Consider the following 19,864-nt stretch of genomic DNA (forward strand, 5'->3'; position numbering starts at 1 on the left):
TGGAGGCTGCTGCTGAAACAAAATCAGTTGCTGGAAGGGAGATGCAAGCTGTACGAGGGGAGAAATGTGATCTAAGTAGTGTAGAGTAAAAGGCATAGAACCTGAGACTGATCTGGTGCCTGAGTCTTCTATTGGCTCACACTGAACACCAAATCATACTGGGCAAATGTTTTCCTAGTCTTGAGATTATGCATGATTGGCAGGACATGGGTTTGAATTCCTCATGTGTGACGTTTTAGGTCAGTGTTTGCAGTGGTATTCAAGGTCTTCTGCTTTCCTTGCCTAGCTGAGCCACCCTTAAGATGGAACTGATGTTGTAGGATGCTTAATGAACCCAGATGTTCTGATAGCTGGGGAAGGATAACAAAAACTGATGGACCCGGGTCTGGTCATACAATAGTTTCTTTGGCACTACTGAAGTCATATAAAGATACACTGGCTTAAAGGAGATGAAAAACCAGTTGGACAAAGAACATAACAGTCAGTATGTATGCAGAATAATGCTATCTTCTTGTTTCTGAACAAAGCTGGCCAATGTCAGATACCGACTTATAAATAAGATGTAGCTGTAACTGTGGTTCTTGTTCCATTTTTTCTCTCTGCTAACCAGGCTGCTCTCATCCTCCAGGAGTTCTGAGCTTTTGCAGGGTGAGGGCTGGGGAGATGACCATGGTTGGGAGTATTTTCTTAGGGAATTGCAAAAGCAGAAGAATATTGCTGCCAAGAGAGGAGGAGCAGCCTCATGCTGATTATCTAACAGACCCACGTGGTGTGAGCAGGTACCTGCTGTGCATAAATAGCCTTTTGGTGGGGGGAATCATCATGTTTGTATAGGAAGTGCCTCTGTAGCTCCCTTGGGGATGATCAGACAGGCTGTGTGGTAGGATGAGCCCAGGACTGGGCCAGAATGATACCCCAGCATGGCAGGTAATGGCTGGAAGGCAGCCAGGAGCTCCTCTCCTGGGAGCTTTATTTCAGGCTTTGCTGGTATTTCCTGGATTGTGAACATGTCTATTTACATTCCCCCACATCAGAAGCTTTCAGCTACTTTGGTTTTGTCTGCTCTGAAGATGGCTCCAAAGTGCCAGATGTCACCAATGCTTCTGGGTTCAGGTGGTGGCCGGAGCAGTGGAGTTCTGGCTGCAGTGAGAAGGAAACAGAGGTCTGGCTCCAGAGGTCAGAGCCACTGCCTGCACTGTCTCTCCCCAGTGCTGAACCGCACCCTGTGTCTCTCTCACGCTTAGCAGAGAGGCAGAACAGTCACTTTTGGCCAGGGGAAATTTGCAGATTAATAAATTACTGTCTGTAAAACACTTTGAAGATGGAAAGCCCTGTGCAACTCCTCAGGATTATTACTATATGGCTCTTATTCTACTGATAGGGTTCCAGTGGCCATATTTTCCTTATGATTTGTGACAGCCCCAGAAGCTGAGAAGCTTATTTTAGTGTGTAAAGTCAAAAGAAAAATAGATTAAACTGCATTATTGTTTTCTAAAGAGACTAAATCCCTCCCCCACCATCATCTCCTGGGATTTCCTGACTTCCTCCTACTCTTCCAATCTCAGCTTCTTGCTGTCCTAATTTAGGACGTGATTTTGTAACCATCCATACCCATCTGTGAGCTACTGTAGTTGTAGAAGTTTATGGCACTTGGGGGCATGAAGTCATTTGACACTGAGGGTGTTGAAAGGAGCACAGCCCTGGAGTGGATGGAGATAAAACCCGTGGAGCAGAGCTGACCTGGGTACAGACATGTCACTGCAGCCGCCAGCCTCTCTCCACACCAGCCAGAGCTGTGCCTGCCGAGGAGATAAAACCTCACAAACCTCACGTCTGCTTCTTGTCAGCTGAGGAAATGGGTTGTGAGGGGTGAGCTCCGTGCTGGCGTCATCATGGTGTGACCTATCTGCATAGAAGTGCAGGAATGTGTGGAGGAAAGCAGCCCTTTTTGGGTGTGTTGCTGATAAGGTATTGAACAGTCATTTTTGCTCCTCTGTGTGTATCAAATAGGGCAATCAGGGAGCTGTCATGTCCTATCCTGCAGCTGCAGAGTTGTGCTCTCACTGTCAGACTTTTTGTGGCACCCAGGTGACTCAGCTGGACTCTTGGACCCTTACAGTGCATTTTACTGCCTTCTGTGTTTGTTCAGTTCCCATCCTTGTCTGAGGACAACTGCTGCAGCATCTTTGTAATGCAGACATCCCTGTGGGGTGGACAGGGAAGAATGGCTGACTGTATTTGAAAGCAGGCAACAGAGCACCTGGCTAAGTGCAGTAACTGGTCTGCATGGGTTTAGCTAAGCAAGCTGTTGGCAGAGCCAGGAGTTTTGCCTGGACCATGTCATGTCCCAGAGTGGTGTCCCAGGTGCACAAGAGTCCCTGCCAGCTTAAGCACGGCTCAGCAGTGATACTGATCAGATCATGCTGCATCTCCTGCAGATGACTTTGCAATGGGGTGTTCCATTTCCTGTACCTCTCCTCTTCCTATGCCGCTCTGCTTTTTCATGCAAAAAATTTTTCTCAATGAAGTGGGATGGAAAGTAGCTGTTTGCTCTTCTTCTCCTTCACGGAAGCAGTTCATGCCCCTACCTTTATCGTTTTGATCTCAAATTTAAAGAAAGCCTGCAGAAAAATATGTCAGGCTTGCTAGAGGAATCTGAATATAATTTTTTCTTTTTTTCTTTTTTTTTTTTTTTTGGCCCAGTTGCTGGAGGTAACCAAAATACTCTGCCACATGCAGTAAACAGCTTTATGCACAGATAGAGAGTGAAGTCACAGAGCTCACTGTGGAGGAGTTCTAAGAGACACAAATAACGACTACCCCGTGTTACAGGCTGTGCTTGATGAGATAAGGCAATTCAGAGTCAGAAGCTTTGGGCTCCATTACAGAGTCATAATTTTTTGGATGTCTTGCTTTGGCTGCTTCCCTGAAGTCACCAGAAGTTTATGCAGTCAGCTTGTTTTTCATTACTTTGGCAGAGGCAGGTTTTCACACCTGTTTAACTTAGACATTCAGGGTCTAAAGGTAACCAACCACAATGTACGAAGTGCTTTTTGAAACAAGAGCCATTCTGCAACAGAAAGTCCTTTTCCTTCTCCTTTTCTCCGCTGCCCTACTCATTCAAATGGTAAAAGCACTTGGGGGGAGAGAGAGACTCCATCTTACTGTGCAGCATCCATATGAGAGGCTTCTGTGGCAGCATCACAGCTCAGTGGCAACACAGGATGAATATGATGAAACTTGGGAGAAGTGTAAAACCATGTCACCAGTGCCACCACAGCAGAACTACATGGATGGGGTTGGGTTGTGTAGGAAATTTGTGCCAGGACTTCTTCCACCTCCTTTGCTCTACTGGAAAGGCTGTGGGAGGAAGGCAGTGAGGTTATGAGAGGCCTCTTTGGATGTGTTTCCACTGGAAGTGAGATTATAAATTCCTGCAGAGTTGGCACAGCTTCTAGGCTGAGCCTCCAAGGCAGCATTCAGCTACAACCAGTTTTTAGGTGTTCTGTGGCCACCGTCACTGCTGCACAAGTAGTGAGAGCAAACAGTGAGAGGCAGCTGATCTTGGCTGGGCCTCACCCAACTTCTGTGTCATCCCCACCCATCTCAGTGTGTTTTGGTTTGTGCCTCTTCTCTCAGTTAAGGGCAGAGCTTCTCATTAATTTTGTTCCATGCTTCTCTCCCTCTACCCTGTTGTATGCTCAGATGGGATACTACTGGGCAGAGAACACTGCCAGGGAGCAGGAGGTGGGCTCGTGCTGGGTGGAAAAGGAAGAATGCAAACACAGTGAGGAGAATGGGTGCTCCTGGCACTGGTATAAATGGGAGATGCACCCACGTGTGGTGCTGGCCACAGCTGGTGCCTCCTGTGCTCACAGCACGGCTCCTCCATTCAGCCTGGCTTCCTCTGCTTCCTTCTCGCTGACTGAGCCTGAAAGATGGCGGTGAGGATTTTTTTTTAAGGTAGTAACGATTAATTCTGGCTTAATTGCTTTGTGTGAGCAGCTTTTTCTGCTTTATCGATGCTGATTTGTGCATCATGATAATGGGCTGGCCTCGCTGTGCCCCCTGGGTAGAGGCTGACTCATACCAGCTTTGCTTTAAGGTAATGCAGCAGGGACAGAGAAGGAAAGTAGAAGCTATTGAGATACAGCTTGACAGCCCCCAAAAGCCAACAGTGTCCTGGGTCACTGCAAAAGAAGTGTGGCCAGGAGGTCAAGAGAGGTGATTCTGCTCCTCTGCTCTGCTCTGGTGGACCTCACCTGCAGTGGAGTTCTGATGTCCCCAGCATACAAAGGACATGAATCAGTTGGAGGGAGTCCAGAGGAGAGCAAGAAATTGATCAGACAGCTGGTGCATCTCTCCTATGAAGGCAGGCTGAGAGAGCTGGGGCCCCTCAGCCTGGAAAAGAAAAGGCTCTGAGGAGACCTTAGAGCCCTTCCAGTATAGAAAGCTGCAGAAGGACTTCTCACAAAGGTGTGTAGTGATGGGACAAGGGAGGATGGCTTTAAGCTTAGGGAGGGTAGGTTTAAATTTGTTAATAGGAAGAAATTCTTTGCTATAAGGGTGGTGAATACTGGAACAGGATACGTAGAAAAGCTGTGGATGACCCATCCCTGGAAATGTTCAAGGCCAGGTAAAATGAGTCCTTAAGAAGTGTGGTCGAGAGGGTGTCCCTGCACCCACAGCAAGGGTGTTGGAACTGGGTGATTTTTAAGGTTCCTTCCAACCCAAATCATCCTATCATAGTACTGCCCCACCTGATGCTGCAGCTGAAGTGTGAGGAACAGGGATCATTCAGCTGGCAGCACTGATGGCTTTGTGTCCTGCTGCCACTGCATGGTTCCAGTCTCAAGGCGCACGAAATCAAGGTGGGCATCCTTATCCTCACCCTTCTGCCCTGCCTGCACTTTGTCTTCCAATTCTGGAGGTGGATGTTTCCTTCTACCATGCAACCCCCCTCTAGCCTGTGTGGTCCTCACCCCTGTTCCTAAGTAGGGCTGTGCAAACAGAACCATTTCTTGCCTTTTTCCTGCGTTGTCTGTCCCAGGTAGGTGTTATGGTCACAGGCTGCCTCGCTGTGTAATTGCGGAGCATTCAGCAGTAAGAGGGGTCAGGGTATCTGCAGTGCTCTTGATTGCTGCTGAGAACAAGGTGGCTTCTTTCAAAATCGTTTTGCAGAGGCATTTGTGGGGAGGTGTATTTTTAGAGAATTTTACTGTGTCCCTCAGGTGTGTGTGTAGGGCTCCATTTGCTGCAGCATAGAACAGATGTGGAGTTGGCTGTAGCTCCATTCCTCACTAGTTTCCATTTGTTAGGGAACCTCTGGAGTCACAGCATGAATGCTGATCCCACTTTACTAATCAGGAGCTGCTCTTAACTCCAGCAGCTGTTTTGTGCAGGAAACGTTTCAAGAGAGAATAAACTCACTTCTGAGGCTTAGCCAGTGAAAACAAGTGTGAGTTACTACAAATGGGCACAGCACCACAGAAGTTACTGCTGTTTCTCACAATTAGAACTGGGTCCTTGCATCTTCTTTCTGCAGTGCTCCCTCAAATATTGTTGCTGGAATCAGGAAATATCAACGTGTCTGTGTAGATATATATATATTTCACAGTGGGACTGTTTTAGCCAATGAAAGTTTAGTCATGCCATTTTTTTTCAGGTTATCTGCAGTTTAGACTGACACACAAATAGTTGCATGCTGATGTTAGCAGCAAATAGGCTCTGAATATCCAGTAGAGCTTAAAACAGTGGAAAGAGCACAAAATGTTGTGGGGAAGTGTTGGATGCAAATAAAATTATAGCAATAATAATGTGGGTTTCCCTTCTATTTGATGGATGTGTGTGGACATGTTGCCCCATCTGCTGGGCTCTGCTGCAGAAGTGCCACCACAGCAAAGGCTGCTGTTGTCACAGGGAGAAGAGCACCACCACAGCTGAGGAAGAGGAGGGTCACCAAGGTGTGTGTGAGGGTTGTCCTGCAGTTCTCACACATTATATCACCAGAGCCCGGCTATCTTGGGAGTAAAACACCCCAAAATGTAGAAATAGCAGTGTAACTGTCAGCATGGCACAGGGAGGAGGGAAGCTGTGCAAAGCATCATTTCTGTCCTTGGTGTTATATGAGTTAAGGACATTTTGCTGCAGCCTGTGGTGTTCCTGCCAGCATTGCTCTGAGTGATGGGTCATGGCAGTACTTCCTGAGCCCTCAGAGTCGTGCTGGGTGCCTTTGCCCTGGCAGCCAGGAGGAGTCCTTGCCTTGAGGGGGAGGCACAGCCTGGGATCTCACACTGCATGGCTGCTCCTGTGCTCTGGGTGTAGCTGTTCATTCCCAGCAGTTGTGTGCTGTGTCTGGGGTTCAGCTCAGAGCTTGCAGCACCCCAGGGCAGGGGCACACGTGGGGAACCTTAGCACCACCTGTTTGCTGTGACAGTGTCCCTGAAGCCAGGCCAACTCTGAGACAGAATCTCCAGGTACAGCTCTTACAATAAAACAGTAACAGTCTCCCCTTCCCAAGCCAAGAGGGCAAAGCCTGGGCATTGTTTTTGAGAAATGTAGGAAGAAAAAAAAGAAAATAGTTGTATTTATTTTCAATAACTCATTCAGGGTGAATGGGTAAGTAGTTTTACAGTGCTGATTTATGGGCTGTTGCAAAATGCAAGAGCTGCTCATGATTGCAAATTTCATTGATCTTGACTCCAGGAATTTCAGTAAAGTAATGTTTTATATAGTTTCTTCCCTCCCCAGCCTTGCCATTTGAAGTAATAAGGATGATTTGCCTTTATGCAGCCCAAGAGGAGATGCAAGTCAGGTGCTGGGAAGAGAACCTGGGCATCCTGATTTACAGACCCAGGTCTGCTCCTTTCAGAGGGAAAGGCTTTCTTTACAGAAAAAAATGCTCTGTCTCCATGAGTAACAGTCCATGCTTTATCGTGCAGTTAGCAGGCAGTCTCTGCAGGCTCATTTGTCTCATTACCACTCTAAGGACACTCAACCATGTCTAGTTCATGGCCACACCAGCATAAAGCAGCATGCTGGCTCCAGCTTGCCCTGATCATAGTGGTGATGGGTCATTATGCTCCTTCCCATGGTGTGAGGCTTCCAACAGTGGTTTGAAGCCTCTTTGACAATGAGCCTCAGCACTGCCTGTGGTAGCAGCCATAGTGTGTGATGCTGTGCACTTATGAAAGATCTGTATGTTTTTAGATGAGCACTCTACAGATATTTGGGGTTCCTCTGAACAAATGCTTGTGTTCTGGGTAGCTTCAGTGCCTTTTCCTAGCCCAATTCATTCTCTTCTGCCAGAAGTAGCACTCTGTCATATGGGTGTTTGGCATACTGCAGGAGGAGCAGTGCAGCTTGCATTTACATTTATGTGTAAACCCGCCAGAAAACATTTCTATTCTTACTGGCCCAGATTCCTCCTGCCCATGAGTAACCATTGCTGAGCCATAGGAGTTAGCATCACTGCCTTTGAGTGCTGCAGGCCTGTCTTCTCAAAGGTTCATCTCTGCTTTTTTTTTAATTAAGTATGAATTTGGGGGCAAGCTACATCCTACTGTCTATTTAGGGAAGAATAAATGCCAGAAATCCTGCTTTGGGCCTGTGAAGTCAGTACAGAAGAATTCAGAAGAATTTGGCTCAAAGAGCATATTGTATTCTGTTTCTCCTCTCAGTCTGAATTCTTCTAATATCTGCAAATGGGAGAGGCTTTGCAATGTCGTCTCTGGTGAGCCTGCGTGTGATGTGCTGAGACACTGCTCCCAAGGACTGCTGCAGGCAGCACACCCCTCTCCTGTTAGACTCATTTTGGGTTCTCAGACATCAGGCTGCCCTAGCAAATGCCTCCCAGCAGCTCCAAGAGAGGCACTGGGAAGTGTGCCATGCTGTGCTCTGCCTCGTCAGCGTGGGGAGACAGGAGGTGCAGTGACAGCAGCTTCTCTGTGTGTCTCAGTGGGCTCTGACAGTGCAGGTTGCTCTCAGGTTTGCTGACACCCTGGTACTGTGCCTGCTTGCACCAAGCCCCTGCCTGCCTGGACATCTTGATAGGTAGGGGGAATGGAGTGGAGAAGAGTCCTCAGAAGAGAAATGGGTTTGGACTGTGCTTTTTGTCATGAAACTCTTTGCTAATGACAAGAATACTTTTTAAAAAAAGTAATTAAAGAAAAAAGCTCTCTACAGCTTTTTCTCATGCTAGCTGGTTTCTATGTCAGTTCAAGTCTGGGGTGAGCCACACTGAGCCACTGCCTGTTGTTGAACCGTGCTTGTGGTTTGCACCTGGGCACTGCCTGGGAATACAAGAGAACCTCCTCCATACTGTCCCTTCTGCTCCCAGCCTCCAGTTTTAAACTTCACTATCCACAGTCTTTCTGTGTCACTTATTACTGCTTGTACTCATTATATTATCCTGGTGTGCACAGGTGTCACATGAATTCGTCACAAGAAAGACAGTCCTCCCTTCTGGAACCTACAGTCCAGCTTCTTCTGGCAGGGAAAATGACCCACAGCTCTAAGGGAGGGTTGACATTTGAGTTTTTTCTTTTCCCCTTCTATTTCAGCACAAGTGTTTGCATATTTCCTATCACTGTGTATGGATGCACACACACCTCTGGCCTTGTTGTCATCCAAATTTCATCTTCCCGCATAAGACTTCTGTGGTAAACTTTCTCAGAGCTCTCTAGGAAGCCTTTTTTATGCAGGAATATTCTATTCTATTGTCCTGATGAGAGATAAATAGCTTGGCAGAAACGTAGGAGGTGTACAAATGAAAACAGAAATTTCTAGGTTCTCTAGAAATGAACACAATGTTCTTGCTGTTTTATAAAAGCCCAGTTTGCTTTCATTGAAAACACTTTGGTTTCACCTCTGATTTTAATGGGAGCAGGACCAAGAGCTGTGGGGAGCATGGGCAGAACTGTTTTCCCCCTGCAGACTTGCAAGCCTAAGGCACCTTGTTCTTCCTGTCTGCAGAACGCTGTGATGACTGGGGTGTGGACACCATGAAGCAGATCCAGATTTATGATGGGGAACCTGCCAAGATCAAATGCCCACTTTTTGAGACCTTCTTGAAGTACAACTATAGCACAGCCCATTCTGCTGGCTTAACCCTGATCTGGTACAGGATCGCGCAGGACCGGGACCTGGAGGAGCCCATTAATTATCGTCTCCCGGACAATCACATCAGTAAGGACAAAGACACCCTTTGGTTCTGGCCTGCTCTTCTCAATGACACTGGGAATTACACCTGCATGCTCAGGTAGGTTGTGTGGTGCAATTTCTGCAGGCCTTCAGTGCAATCAAAGGACTTCTGTGGAGGTGGAGAAATGATCTGTTAGCACCAGATCTTTCTGTGGGGAGACGACCATTTACATAAGCATTAATGGGAAAAGAATGTTACAATTATAAGACTGCTCAGTGCTGAGCCAATTTACATGCCAATAATGCTTGGAGCCTTGCAGACACTAATGAGCATGCCTCTCCTTGCTGCAAGTGTCCATGAAAATATTATTGCTGAGCCCATGGCAAAATCCACGGGCGCTCACCATTAAGACTTGATCTGCATGTCTAGAGTAAAAATAGCTTCAGATGCAGGGGTAATGTTTTGACTGCACGCTAATTTGGCAAAGATTCATGAGATTCAGACTTCTAGGAAATTAAAAGTGTCTCTAACTGTGGTGCAAAATGAACATAGCATCTGCTATGCACAAGAGCACTTTTTGATCTTCCTCGCGTTGTCTTTGGTCTGTGCCTTTGACCTTATGATCTGCTTTAGCAGCAGGGGAGTGGATGTTGCTTGTTAGTCATCTTTATAGGCTTTTGTGAGCTTGTGTGGCCACCTCTGGTGGGGTTTTCTTTCCCATTTATAAATGAGTCAGCTAAGGCTGTACATACCTCATCAGCACTATGATGCTCATTATTGCAGATTTAATTTTTATTTCATTTCACTCCACTGCTGTAGGAGTAAACAAGTTTCAACTAATCAGCCCTGTTCTCACCCACCCTTAGGAACACAACCTACTGCAGCAAAGTTGCTTTTCCCTTGGAGGTTGTTCCGAAAGACCAGCACTCTTGTGTGAGCCATTCCATAAAACCCACCGAGGAGATGTTCTACTTGGAGCATGCCAATCAGAAAATCACATGTCCAGATATTGATGGGTTTTACCCTGCCAGTGTGACACCAACTGTCAAGTGGTACCTGGTAAGAAGGACTTACTTGGGCAGCAGGGGGATGCAGTGGTGTGTGTGAAAAAGCAGCAGTTGGCATGACAGTCATGGAATAGCCTTTCAGAGTCTCCCCAGTGACAATGCTGTCAATGAAGCTTTACTAATTTTAAGAGCTCTGCTTCCATTGAGTTCAAGGGTATAAAACTGCTCTTGGAAAGGAATTGAGAGCTTACATTGAAGCTTTTTTGACCAGTGCACACGAGTGAAAAGTACTCCTAGGAGGGATTTAGGTGGCTCAGTTCGGTTATGGGCAGTGTGCCTGACCTGCTGTGTGTGAGCCTCTCACTTCCCTGCAAAGGAAACTGTCATTCATGTTCCCTCTTCTTTAAAAACACCAGCTGGTAGTGAAAGTTGCATCCTTTCCAAAATCCTCTGGGGTCAGGAGGTGAAGTTGTACATCAGGCTCTGCAAGGACAATGGGTGTCCTGTTTGACACAATTCAGCAAACCTTGTTTCTGAAGACTGAGACATCTCTACCCCACTCTCCGTACTTTTCTGATTATTGACTGTCTCCAGTCATCCTCAGGCTCTTGCCTACAGAATTACTGCTCAATTTTTAAATTTGATTTCACTCTTTCTCCCTAGATGGATGCCTTTAGTCAGTAGAGAATAACAAGTCTCAGGGGACATGAAGTCTGATAATTATGGGAATAAATTCTTCAATAACATTCCATAAAGTGCTTTTGTATTTATAGATAGAAGATTTTCTATAAATGAATTAATTAATAAGGGCAGCTGTAAACCAATGTATCTTCTGGTAAAAAAAAAAATAAAAAAATTAAAAAGGACCCAGAAGGAAAACCCCACCTCTAAAACCCTTCAGGAAAAAGTTCCTCTTTTATCAAGAGGAGCTGTTTCACTCTAGTAGTTTAAATGCTTTACTTGTATCGTTCATTGAAATTCACATCTCGGCAATCAATTAGCAGAATGAAACAAAAAGCCCCTTGGAAGTAATTTTTCAGGCAGCAAGTCATCCCATGCCTAATAAAAATCATTAAAAATGGTATATGACCCCTGTCTTAAACTACCCCATTAGGATGTATCTGATTTGGAAATGTACCATTCAAAAATAATCTCTTAGAAAATGTGCACATCTTTGGGTTTTATGACAATCAAGATGTTATCTGCATAACTTCTTTCTGAAAAGGGATCTCCAGCTTGGTATTTTGGCAGTTTTCCTGCCTTGCCTGACAGGAAGAGAGGAGTTATTAAGGTTTATGTACTACAGATTCTCGTTTGCTATTTGCAAATTCTGGGGCCTCATCCTCAGCTGAAGTCAGCCAGGAGAGCTTGATTAGTCCCGAAAGATGGACATCAATGGGGTACATGTCCTTTAGTCTTCGTATCCATTTGTGAATACGTCATCATTTTCTTCTTATCACTTTTTACTTTTATTCTACACTCTGCTGAGGTGCTCACTTTGATTGCCAAGGTACTTCTGGATCAGAGATCTCTCCTTTATAAAATTGTCTATGTTTAAAGTAGGATAAAGCTATTAGGGTGATCTGCTTCATCACTTCATTTTCAAGGTGAACATAGCAGTCTATACTCCAACATGCTTAAAGTTCACGGTATTTAAGTCTGACCTATATCATGATCCCAAGTGCCATATTAATGGTTTAAAATCAGATCTCTGTAGTAGCATTTAAACCCAATAGCTGTACTTTTGAATCCCAAACTCAAGTATTTTTCTGCCTGGTTCCAGGACTGCAACTCAGTGGATGGCTTCTATGAGCGATATCCCCAGGGGCCCACGCTTGTCATTGGCATTGTCCGCAGTGCGTATAAAGGGAATTACACTTGCATTGTGGCATTCAAGGACCATGGAAGAACCTATAATCTCACCAGAACCATAAAGATGAAGGTGGTGGGTAAGAATGGCTTTAAAATGTGTAAGATGCATGTGGGTAACTGCAGAAGTGGTTAAAAACAATGTCAAAAACAATGGAAGAGTTTGTTGCAGGATGCACTTGTGCTTGTATTCAACCTGTGTTACCCAACTGACCTGATGTATTTTTTCTTGCTGGGGTCAGAATTGTGTGACTGCCCAGAGCATACTGCAGTAGAGGTCTCTCCACCACCATGTTAAATGCCCCAAACACAGTGGTCAGGCTGAGGATGGTGAGGTTCAGCCATGAGATATCCAGGGGTACCCTCTGCTGGCATGTGAATGCATAACCTTGGCACTCCTGCTGGTGGTTTCCTGTGCCCTTTGCCCATCACTGTTTGTGGGATTGTCACTTTATAGCCAACTTGTCTTGATTTTCTTGGAATATCAAAGCCATTTGTGCTGAGGTTGAGACTGCTAATTAGCCAGGCAGAGCTCCAGGTACCCACTGCTTGTACACATCCGTCCCAGGCACAGAGGCTCAGCCTACCTGCCAGGGAATTGTAGAGTTTAAAAACTTAGTGAGCTGTAGGATACATTCAGAGTTCCATGGAAACAGGTGTTTTAAGGGTCAAAATAAATATTTATGACACAAAATGATGGTTTTATTTTGTTTTTTAGATGCAGCAGTAAAAAGAAACTGGTGCAGGTTATGCCTTGAGGGCGATGAGAAGGTTATGGGGCTCTTCTGATGAGCTAAAGAGGCTAAAACTAGCTTGCTTAAATTTTTGGGGAGGCTCGAAATCTAGATCTGGCCCTGAGTTTGGGGACTAGGATTAGATTTGTGTATGCATGGAACTCTGCACAGGAATGCATCACGAGTTAGATTGGGGAACGTGCGGTGCGGCGCAAGGGCGTTTGGAGTGAGGCTGCAAGGATTCCAGGTTTTCATGGAGTGTGGGTCCCCATGGGGGCTCTCTGTTGTCTCCTACAGGTTCTCCAAACAAGGCCTTGCCACCACAGTTCACCTCTCCAAATGAGAAAGTTGTGTATGAACTGGAAGCAGGTAAAGTCCAACACTTGCAGCCTGCCAGTGGGACTGGAAGACCCAGCCAGGCACAAAGCTCTCCCCTTCCACTGCATCCCTGGTGCTTTCCCTCACAGAGCATATGAGCTGCCATGAGTTTCCTGGTAGATAGTGTGGGATGCCAGTTCTTGGTGCCAGAATAGGAGAGTACAGCTTTAAAAGCTGATTTTTTGCAAGCACAACTGAAAACAGATAGGGATGGAAATACAGAACTGCAGCTGCAGAAGCAGATGAAATGGGGACACTCAGCTGCTTAGGAGAATTCCTATAGGACCTTGTGTCAGCCCTGGCTGTGGTTTGCTCCTATCCTCTCTCATTCACCCCTAGAGTGGCTTCAGCCTTCCAGCCAATTCTTGCTCATTTCCCTTTTTTTTTGGCTGATGACTTCCTAATTAATGACAGCTCTCCTTCTGCTGACCTCGCAGCACAGGGTAATGGGGTACCACACCCTTTCCCTCACCCCTCCCCTCACACCATCAGTTTTGCCTAATAGCTTTTTGGAGCAATTCCCTATATCAAATGGATTGTGTCCCATTACACTGCTGTAATAAATGTGGTGGCAATGAAAATGATTAGCACCAGAGTCTTCACTTTAAAGAATAGCTCTTTGGGCTCAGAAGGTCAGATTTCATCCAAAGTCCTCTGTAAGATAAAAATCACTTACAGGCTGATAACCAAAATATTCACACTCCCAAGTCTGATCTTCAGCAGAAGTCAAATTCCTGAAGAAGTATTTCCAAACCAAAATGCTTTTGTGAGCTTGATCCTTCACTTTATGGCATCTGTCCCCTGTGCGGTGGGACTGATTAGCACTGCCCAGCTTTCCAAGGAAGTGGTTGGCATGGAGCATGTCCCTTTGGGTGTGCCATTTGGTGCGGTCAAGGAATTTGTAACACATTTGAAAAGGCAGGATGGCTTTTTCGATTTATCTGTCTGTCACAAATCATCATGTCCAAGGATGTTAAGCTGTTATTACAGTTCTTGTCAGAAAGGGGATGTTGGCCTCATTCTTTCCTGAAGGGAGGCAGAGCTCAGGCTGGTAGGATTTTGGAAAGCACTAAAGTAAGGGTGGTGCTGTTCCTGCACTGCAGTACCTTTTCTCCTAGAGATGATAGTCCTTTCTTTACAGGTGATGACCTTATACTGCCCTGTGAGGTTTTCTTCACATTCCTGAAGGACTCCCGGAATGAGGTGTGGTGGACCATAGATGGGAAAAACACAGATGACATCACAGACCCCAAGATAAAAGTCACACAAAGGTAACATGAAACGTGAACCTTTGTTTGTATCGAATCCCTTGGGTCCTGTGTGGGTACAGGCATGTGACAGTCCTACTGGAATGTGTGGTCTCCATGCTAATCAGAAGTCCCTGTGTCTGCACCACTCTGTGATGAGCACCAGGACCTCCAAGGAGGAGGCCTCCAGACATGGACAGCATCATATCTTACCAATGGATTTAAGAGAGCTTTGTTAACCAGTTCACATTTTCATTTGTTCAGGTCCCGGTAGTGATGCCAACAGCTGCTGTTGTTGGGGGACTTAGAAAACAGGGATAGACAATTCTATTTAGAGGAGTGTTTCCAAATAATGTAAGGCATTAAAGTGTTTCAGAAAAACAGAGGCTGAAAATAAAAATGCAATATTATACATAGTATTGATTAGGAAGAATAGAGATTCAGTCACATAAAGAACCCAAATGAGGATCAAAGGCCCATTTTCTGGATGCTGAATTGCAAGTGGAAGGCAGTCACTGCCCCAGTTGATCTGCAAACCAGTGTAAAAAAAGGAAAGGCAAAAGGAAATACTGTACCCTCATTTTGCAGACGGTCAATTCAGCCAGAGAGAGACAAAGTGACTCATCCAGGACTGCACAGGGAATGTGACGTGAGCTCTGAATCTTGAGTTCATGAGATCGTCTTGTTTATAAGCAAGAACTTCCATTTCCTCTAAAAGGCAATGTGGCACAGCTGCAATGAGAAAATTATGAGCAGTAAAATAAATATTAAGGAAAATCAGATAAAGGAATAGCTGCAGCTGTATTACAATCTGAAGTGTATATTGATTTGTAAATACCAAGTTATGTGTTTTGGCCTTTTTAAAGGAAGAGGTTATATCAGGCAAAGGAATATCTGTCACTAAAAACTTGCTGCACTTTCAGATGTGTAATGCTCTAGTTTTTGTTTTACAGTGAAACTATTAGAGATTTTGAAGACAAAACTCTGGTAAGGACTCTAACAGTGGCAAAAGCCACGGCAGAGGAGCTGAAGCGGAATTATACGTGCCATGCCAGGAACGCCAAAGGCGAGGAGCACAGCCAGGCCGTGGTGCACGTGAAAGGTAAGGCACCTGCAGGGCAGGGAGGGTGCTCAGGGGGGCTCCTGCTGCTGCCTTGAGCCTTGCCCTGCAAAACAGTGAGGGAGCAAAGACTCCCATCCGGCCTATCTGCCTCACACAGTCTGTTCTGTAGGCACTGCTGTCGAACTGCACCATGTCTTGGAGGCAGCAGGGAACAAAGTGCCCTTCCACAGGCAAGTTCCTGGAAGGAGAAAGGGCAGATCTGTTGTCCTTATCCCATCCATGTACCATGTCCCTCAGCACAACTGAGGGGACAGACTGCTTGAAATTATTTCAGGCTATTTGGTTGGGTGCACAACAGCTGCCAGTTGGCGTCCTCCAGAAGACAGTCTGCACTCGTTGGCATTGCTCAGGGAGTGAGACATTCACACCACGATGCTCTCTGGTTTTACTTCTTGCTGTCATGATGCTGCAGTCTAGATACAGCCACCTCAGCATGGATGACATAGACTGATTCAGCTCTGTCCTGTGTGGGTTTTTCCTACGTCTTTTTTTCATCAAAATTTTGTTCTTGTTTCCCAGACTCACCCCTCAGTAATAAAAGCTATGTGAGGCTTCTTGATTAAGATTTTTCTGCTTTTTCATCAGCCTCATCTAGAGCTTCAACTCCTGCTTTTACTGTGAGCCAGACCTCCCCTCTCCCACAAGGAATGCTGCCATGCCTTGTGTAGGTCACACCAGACACCTTCTTCCCTCTACTCTGCATTATAAGCATGGGAAGGCTCACAGAAGTCTTTACTGGAAGATCTTTTTCTTCTTGGTACTTTTCCTCCTTCTTTTTTAGTCTCATTCTATTGAGACAAACCTTTTCTGGATTGTTAGGGAGGAACAATAGACCACACACATAACTGAGAAAGGCTGAAACCATCTGTCACTGTGTTCATACTCCATATATAATTCTTCTGGAGTGATAATATTTGTACATGTGGCAGAAGTGAATCTGAAATACTCAGACTCTTTTTCTATATATCAGTGCCTAAATACTGTTTTCTAGTGGACTCGTCGGTACTATCCTCCCTTTTCCTGCCCACATCTGTTCTTGGTTACTTGACTTGGGTTTGCCCTAAGCAGACATGGTTGCCCACCACTCCTTCTTCCTCCTCTGTTCCACAGCAAAGTCCAAGAACCATTCCTAGCTGCTGCTGGCAGAGCGACCTTATTCTAAGCTCAGTGCAGCCCATCCCACTGCATATCCCATAGGAGCAGCAGGCATGCCAGAACCTAACCCCTCAGCTCCTGGCTTACAATTTTTAGCAAGTGGCTCTATATGTTGGCTCCAACTCTTTCATTACATTAGGTCATATACATTTCTTGCTTTTTCTGGATGATTTCCCTCTCCTTCTCATGTACTTCTGCTGCTCATCACCTAATGAACATTAATAAATTCCTTGCATTTTCGATTTTGTAATTCAGTTTTATTAGAAACTTATTAAATACTGGAATCTGGTGGTGTTCCCACTCCCTGTTCTTTTATTTTGCAGTTTGCCAATTTGCACATCAACTGCCACCAACAGAGTTGTCCAGGGATATGGTTAGAATTTTTCTGTCCTTAGTACAAAGAAGCAGCAGTGGTTTGATAGACAGTGTATCAGTTGGAGGGGACTTGTGATGTTCTGGCTTGATCCCTACAGGTTGTCCTGTTTGTTTGCAAGCATTTCAGCTTTTCTGTAAGGAACTCTGATTCATCTTTCATGGTAGAAAAGAGTCAGGCCATGGCTAGTTATATCTTGGGTGTCAGTCTGGGACAAGCCACGAGACCTGTGTCTGTTTGATAGGGAGGGGAATGGTAACCATTGCCTTTATTTTGCTGCAGATGCTTTAGCTGGATCTGTCAGAAGTCAGAGTAGTTCTGTTGCCCAAAGAGTTTTCCGGTACTGCTGAGAAGGTCACGTTCATGGTCTGGCTTTGGACCATGCAGGTTTCTACCACAACAGGTCATTCTACCACCTGGCTGCTCCCAGGGTCCCACTCAGAGACAGAAGTCCAGCTAGGGACTTGCTCTGCCAGCATAACCAGACCTAATAACCCAGAATGGGGCTGCAGGGTGGCCAGCGATCATGTGTCCTCTCACAGAAGCCTTGGTTACCTTACTCTGGAGGGTCAGCTTGGCTCCTGGCTGTCCCTCTGTGGTGTTTGGCTGCATGTGACACAAGCTTGTTGCTGCCCAGCTGAAGGCCCAACCTGTTTTTTAACCCTGACCCCCTGTTTATTTTTGTACTCAGTTGTAGCACCCAAGTACACTGTGGAGCTGGCCTGTGGCCTGGGGGCCACCATCCTGCTCGTTGTGGTGCTCATAGTCATCTATCACGTGTATTGGCTTGAAATGGTCCTCTTCTATCGGGCTCATTTTGGAACAGATGAAACCATTCTAGGTAAGGAGTTAAAAAGCTTTCATTTATTTATCCTGCTGCAGGCCAGGCCCTTTGTTTTCATACAGTGATTTTCCTATAAGCTATTTTTAATCCTCTTCACAGCATGATGACATTTTGACCTTCCATTTCTCTATCTACATGTAGTTGTGTGGGTCACTGCTCATTAGAGCAAGAGGAGTCAGGCTTTTGGCTCAGGGGAAAGGAGAAAGAAGTCCTCTGTGTTCTCTGCAGAGGTGGAGCATGACATGCCAGGCTCCCCAGGGCCCTGCCCTGCTGATCTAGCTGTATCATCCAATCTAGATTGTCAAAACACGTCACCAGGTTTCAGTAAGTCCTTGATTTCCCTGGTGACTCCATGTAAAGGAGTCATGATCTGATCCAGAGGGATCTGCTTCAAAATGTGGGAAGGCATCCAAAAGGATGGATGTGGAAATCACCGTTCTGTCCTCAGTTCTTCCACAGCTTCCCTGTGTTACTGGGAGTTCATTGCTAGGGACTCTGAGGTGAGATTTCCTCCTCTGGAGGAGGAGGAGGGTGTTTGAGCCCTTGCAGCTTGTGGTGTGAACCTGCCACGGGGGTACGGCAGCTCTCGGAGGTGTAGGCAGGGTGCAAGTCTCTGTCTGGTGGGGCTGCTCGTGTGGAGAGACAGCAGCAGGAGCGAGCAGAGTCAAAGATGTCAAAAGACAACAGAAGCCTGGACAGAATGGGCTGGGCTGTGCAAATCTACGTGCCTTAACCTGCAGTGCTTGGGCTCCAAGTGAGCCTTCCCTCCTGCTTCTCTTGCAAGTGGAAGGCCCAGCATGGGCAGTATCACAGATGTCCCTTGTGCCATTTGTGTCTCCCTGTGTTCCCATGCCCAGACGGGAAGGAGTACGACGTGTATGTGTCCTACGCGCGCAACGCAGAGGAGGAGGAGTTTGTGCTGCTGACGCTGCGGGGAGTCCTGGAGAATGAGTTTGGGTACAAGCTGTGTATCTTCGACAGAGACAGCCTCCCTGGGGGAAGTGAGTATCTCACAGGGGGCTGTGCTCCATGCACGCCCTCTCTTTATTTGAGGTATTGATCACTGATCACAATAAGCCCATCCAGATTATCTTTTGGTGTTTTTTGTTAATTAGCTCTTTATGGTGTCTTCTAATGTTTTTTGCTTCCATGGCAGTGTTGCAGATGCTCCAGGCCACCAAAATGGTAGCTGTGGGCATGGTGGTTGGTTGCTCTTTCCAGGAGTGACATGCAGGAGTGTCAGCGTGGGGGAACCGGAAAACTGACCTTCATGCAAGCCCTCTGAGCTGCCTTAAAAAATGGGATAAAGTCAAGGCTAGAAGAGGCAGGGAAAGAGTTATACTGGATCAGCTCACAGAGAGTAATGGTGAATTCTTCTAAAAACCAGGAGTATCTACTTCAGGAAGGAGTGGAAGGTGCCAAAATTAGTGGGAAGATAATGTGCGTCCCATTCATCCTCATTAATTAGGGAGTTTGTGTCTCTAATAATAAGGCATACAATTGAGCTACTATTATTAGAAGTACTTTGTTGCAGGTAGTGAGACTCATCTCTTCAGTAAGATGTAGTCCTTTTTTACTGTTTTGACATAAATCATACAAAGTTCTGGACATAGTGTCTGCGTCAGGGAGAGAGAGAATCACCAAGAATGGAAGTTTGTGAAGCTATCCAGATACACATAATTTCACACAAGTTCCACAGCAAGGGCACAAATCTAGACAACACTCTTGATTTTCAGTTTTTTGGAGGCTGAGTTGGTTGTATGATCCTGATGCCTATTAAAAGTTCAAAGTCTGAATTCCTGCTGGTGCAGACTGCCCCACTTTGAATTAATGGGCTTTGGCTCAGGATCCCACTGGTGACAAAACCTGTGCTGAGAAAGTCCATTGAGGGGGTCTCTTTTGAGTAGCAACAGGATAGACTGCTGGATTCTCAGCCCACCTGCTGAGAAGAAGCGAGCAGAATCAGTCTGGATTCTGTTATTTTTCCCTCCT

The 19,864-nt window shown here is 45.9% G+C and overlaps 1 protein-coding gene across 3 annotated transcripts in view; it reads left to right on the forward strand.

Annotated features, from left to right (window-relative positions):
- The window catches only part of IL1RAP (interleukin 1 receptor accessory protein), a 49,120-nt gene that overhangs the window by 19,594 nt on the left and 9,662 nt on the right, over positions 1-19,864 (forward strand). For all 3 annotated transcript variants that reach the window (XM_066325971.1, XM_066325970.1, XM_066325973.1), the window contains exons 3-10: positions 8,974-9,259; positions 10,009-10,201; positions 11,933-12,098; positions 13,050-13,121; positions 14,272-14,401; positions 15,331-15,479; positions 17,720-17,869; positions 18,730-18,873. In XM_066325971.1, the coding sequence (XP_066182068.1) occupies positions 8,974-9,259; positions 10,009-10,201; positions 11,933-12,098; positions 13,050-13,121; positions 14,272-14,401; positions 15,331-15,479; positions 17,720-17,869; positions 18,730-18,873 (1,290 nt within the window). The remainder of the gene's footprint in view (positions 1-8,973; positions 9,260-10,008; positions 10,202-11,932; positions 12,099-13,049; positions 13,122-14,271; positions 14,402-15,330; positions 15,480-17,719; positions 17,870-18,729; positions 18,874-19,864) is intronic.

Source organism: Sylvia atricapilla, chromosome 10, assembly GCF_009819655.1.
Source record: "Sylvia atricapilla isolate bSylAtr1 chromosome 10, bSylAtr1.pri, whole genome shotgun sequence".
Lineage (NCBI taxonomy): Eukaryota > Metazoa > Chordata > Aves > Passeriformes > Sylviidae > Sylvia > Sylvia atricapilla.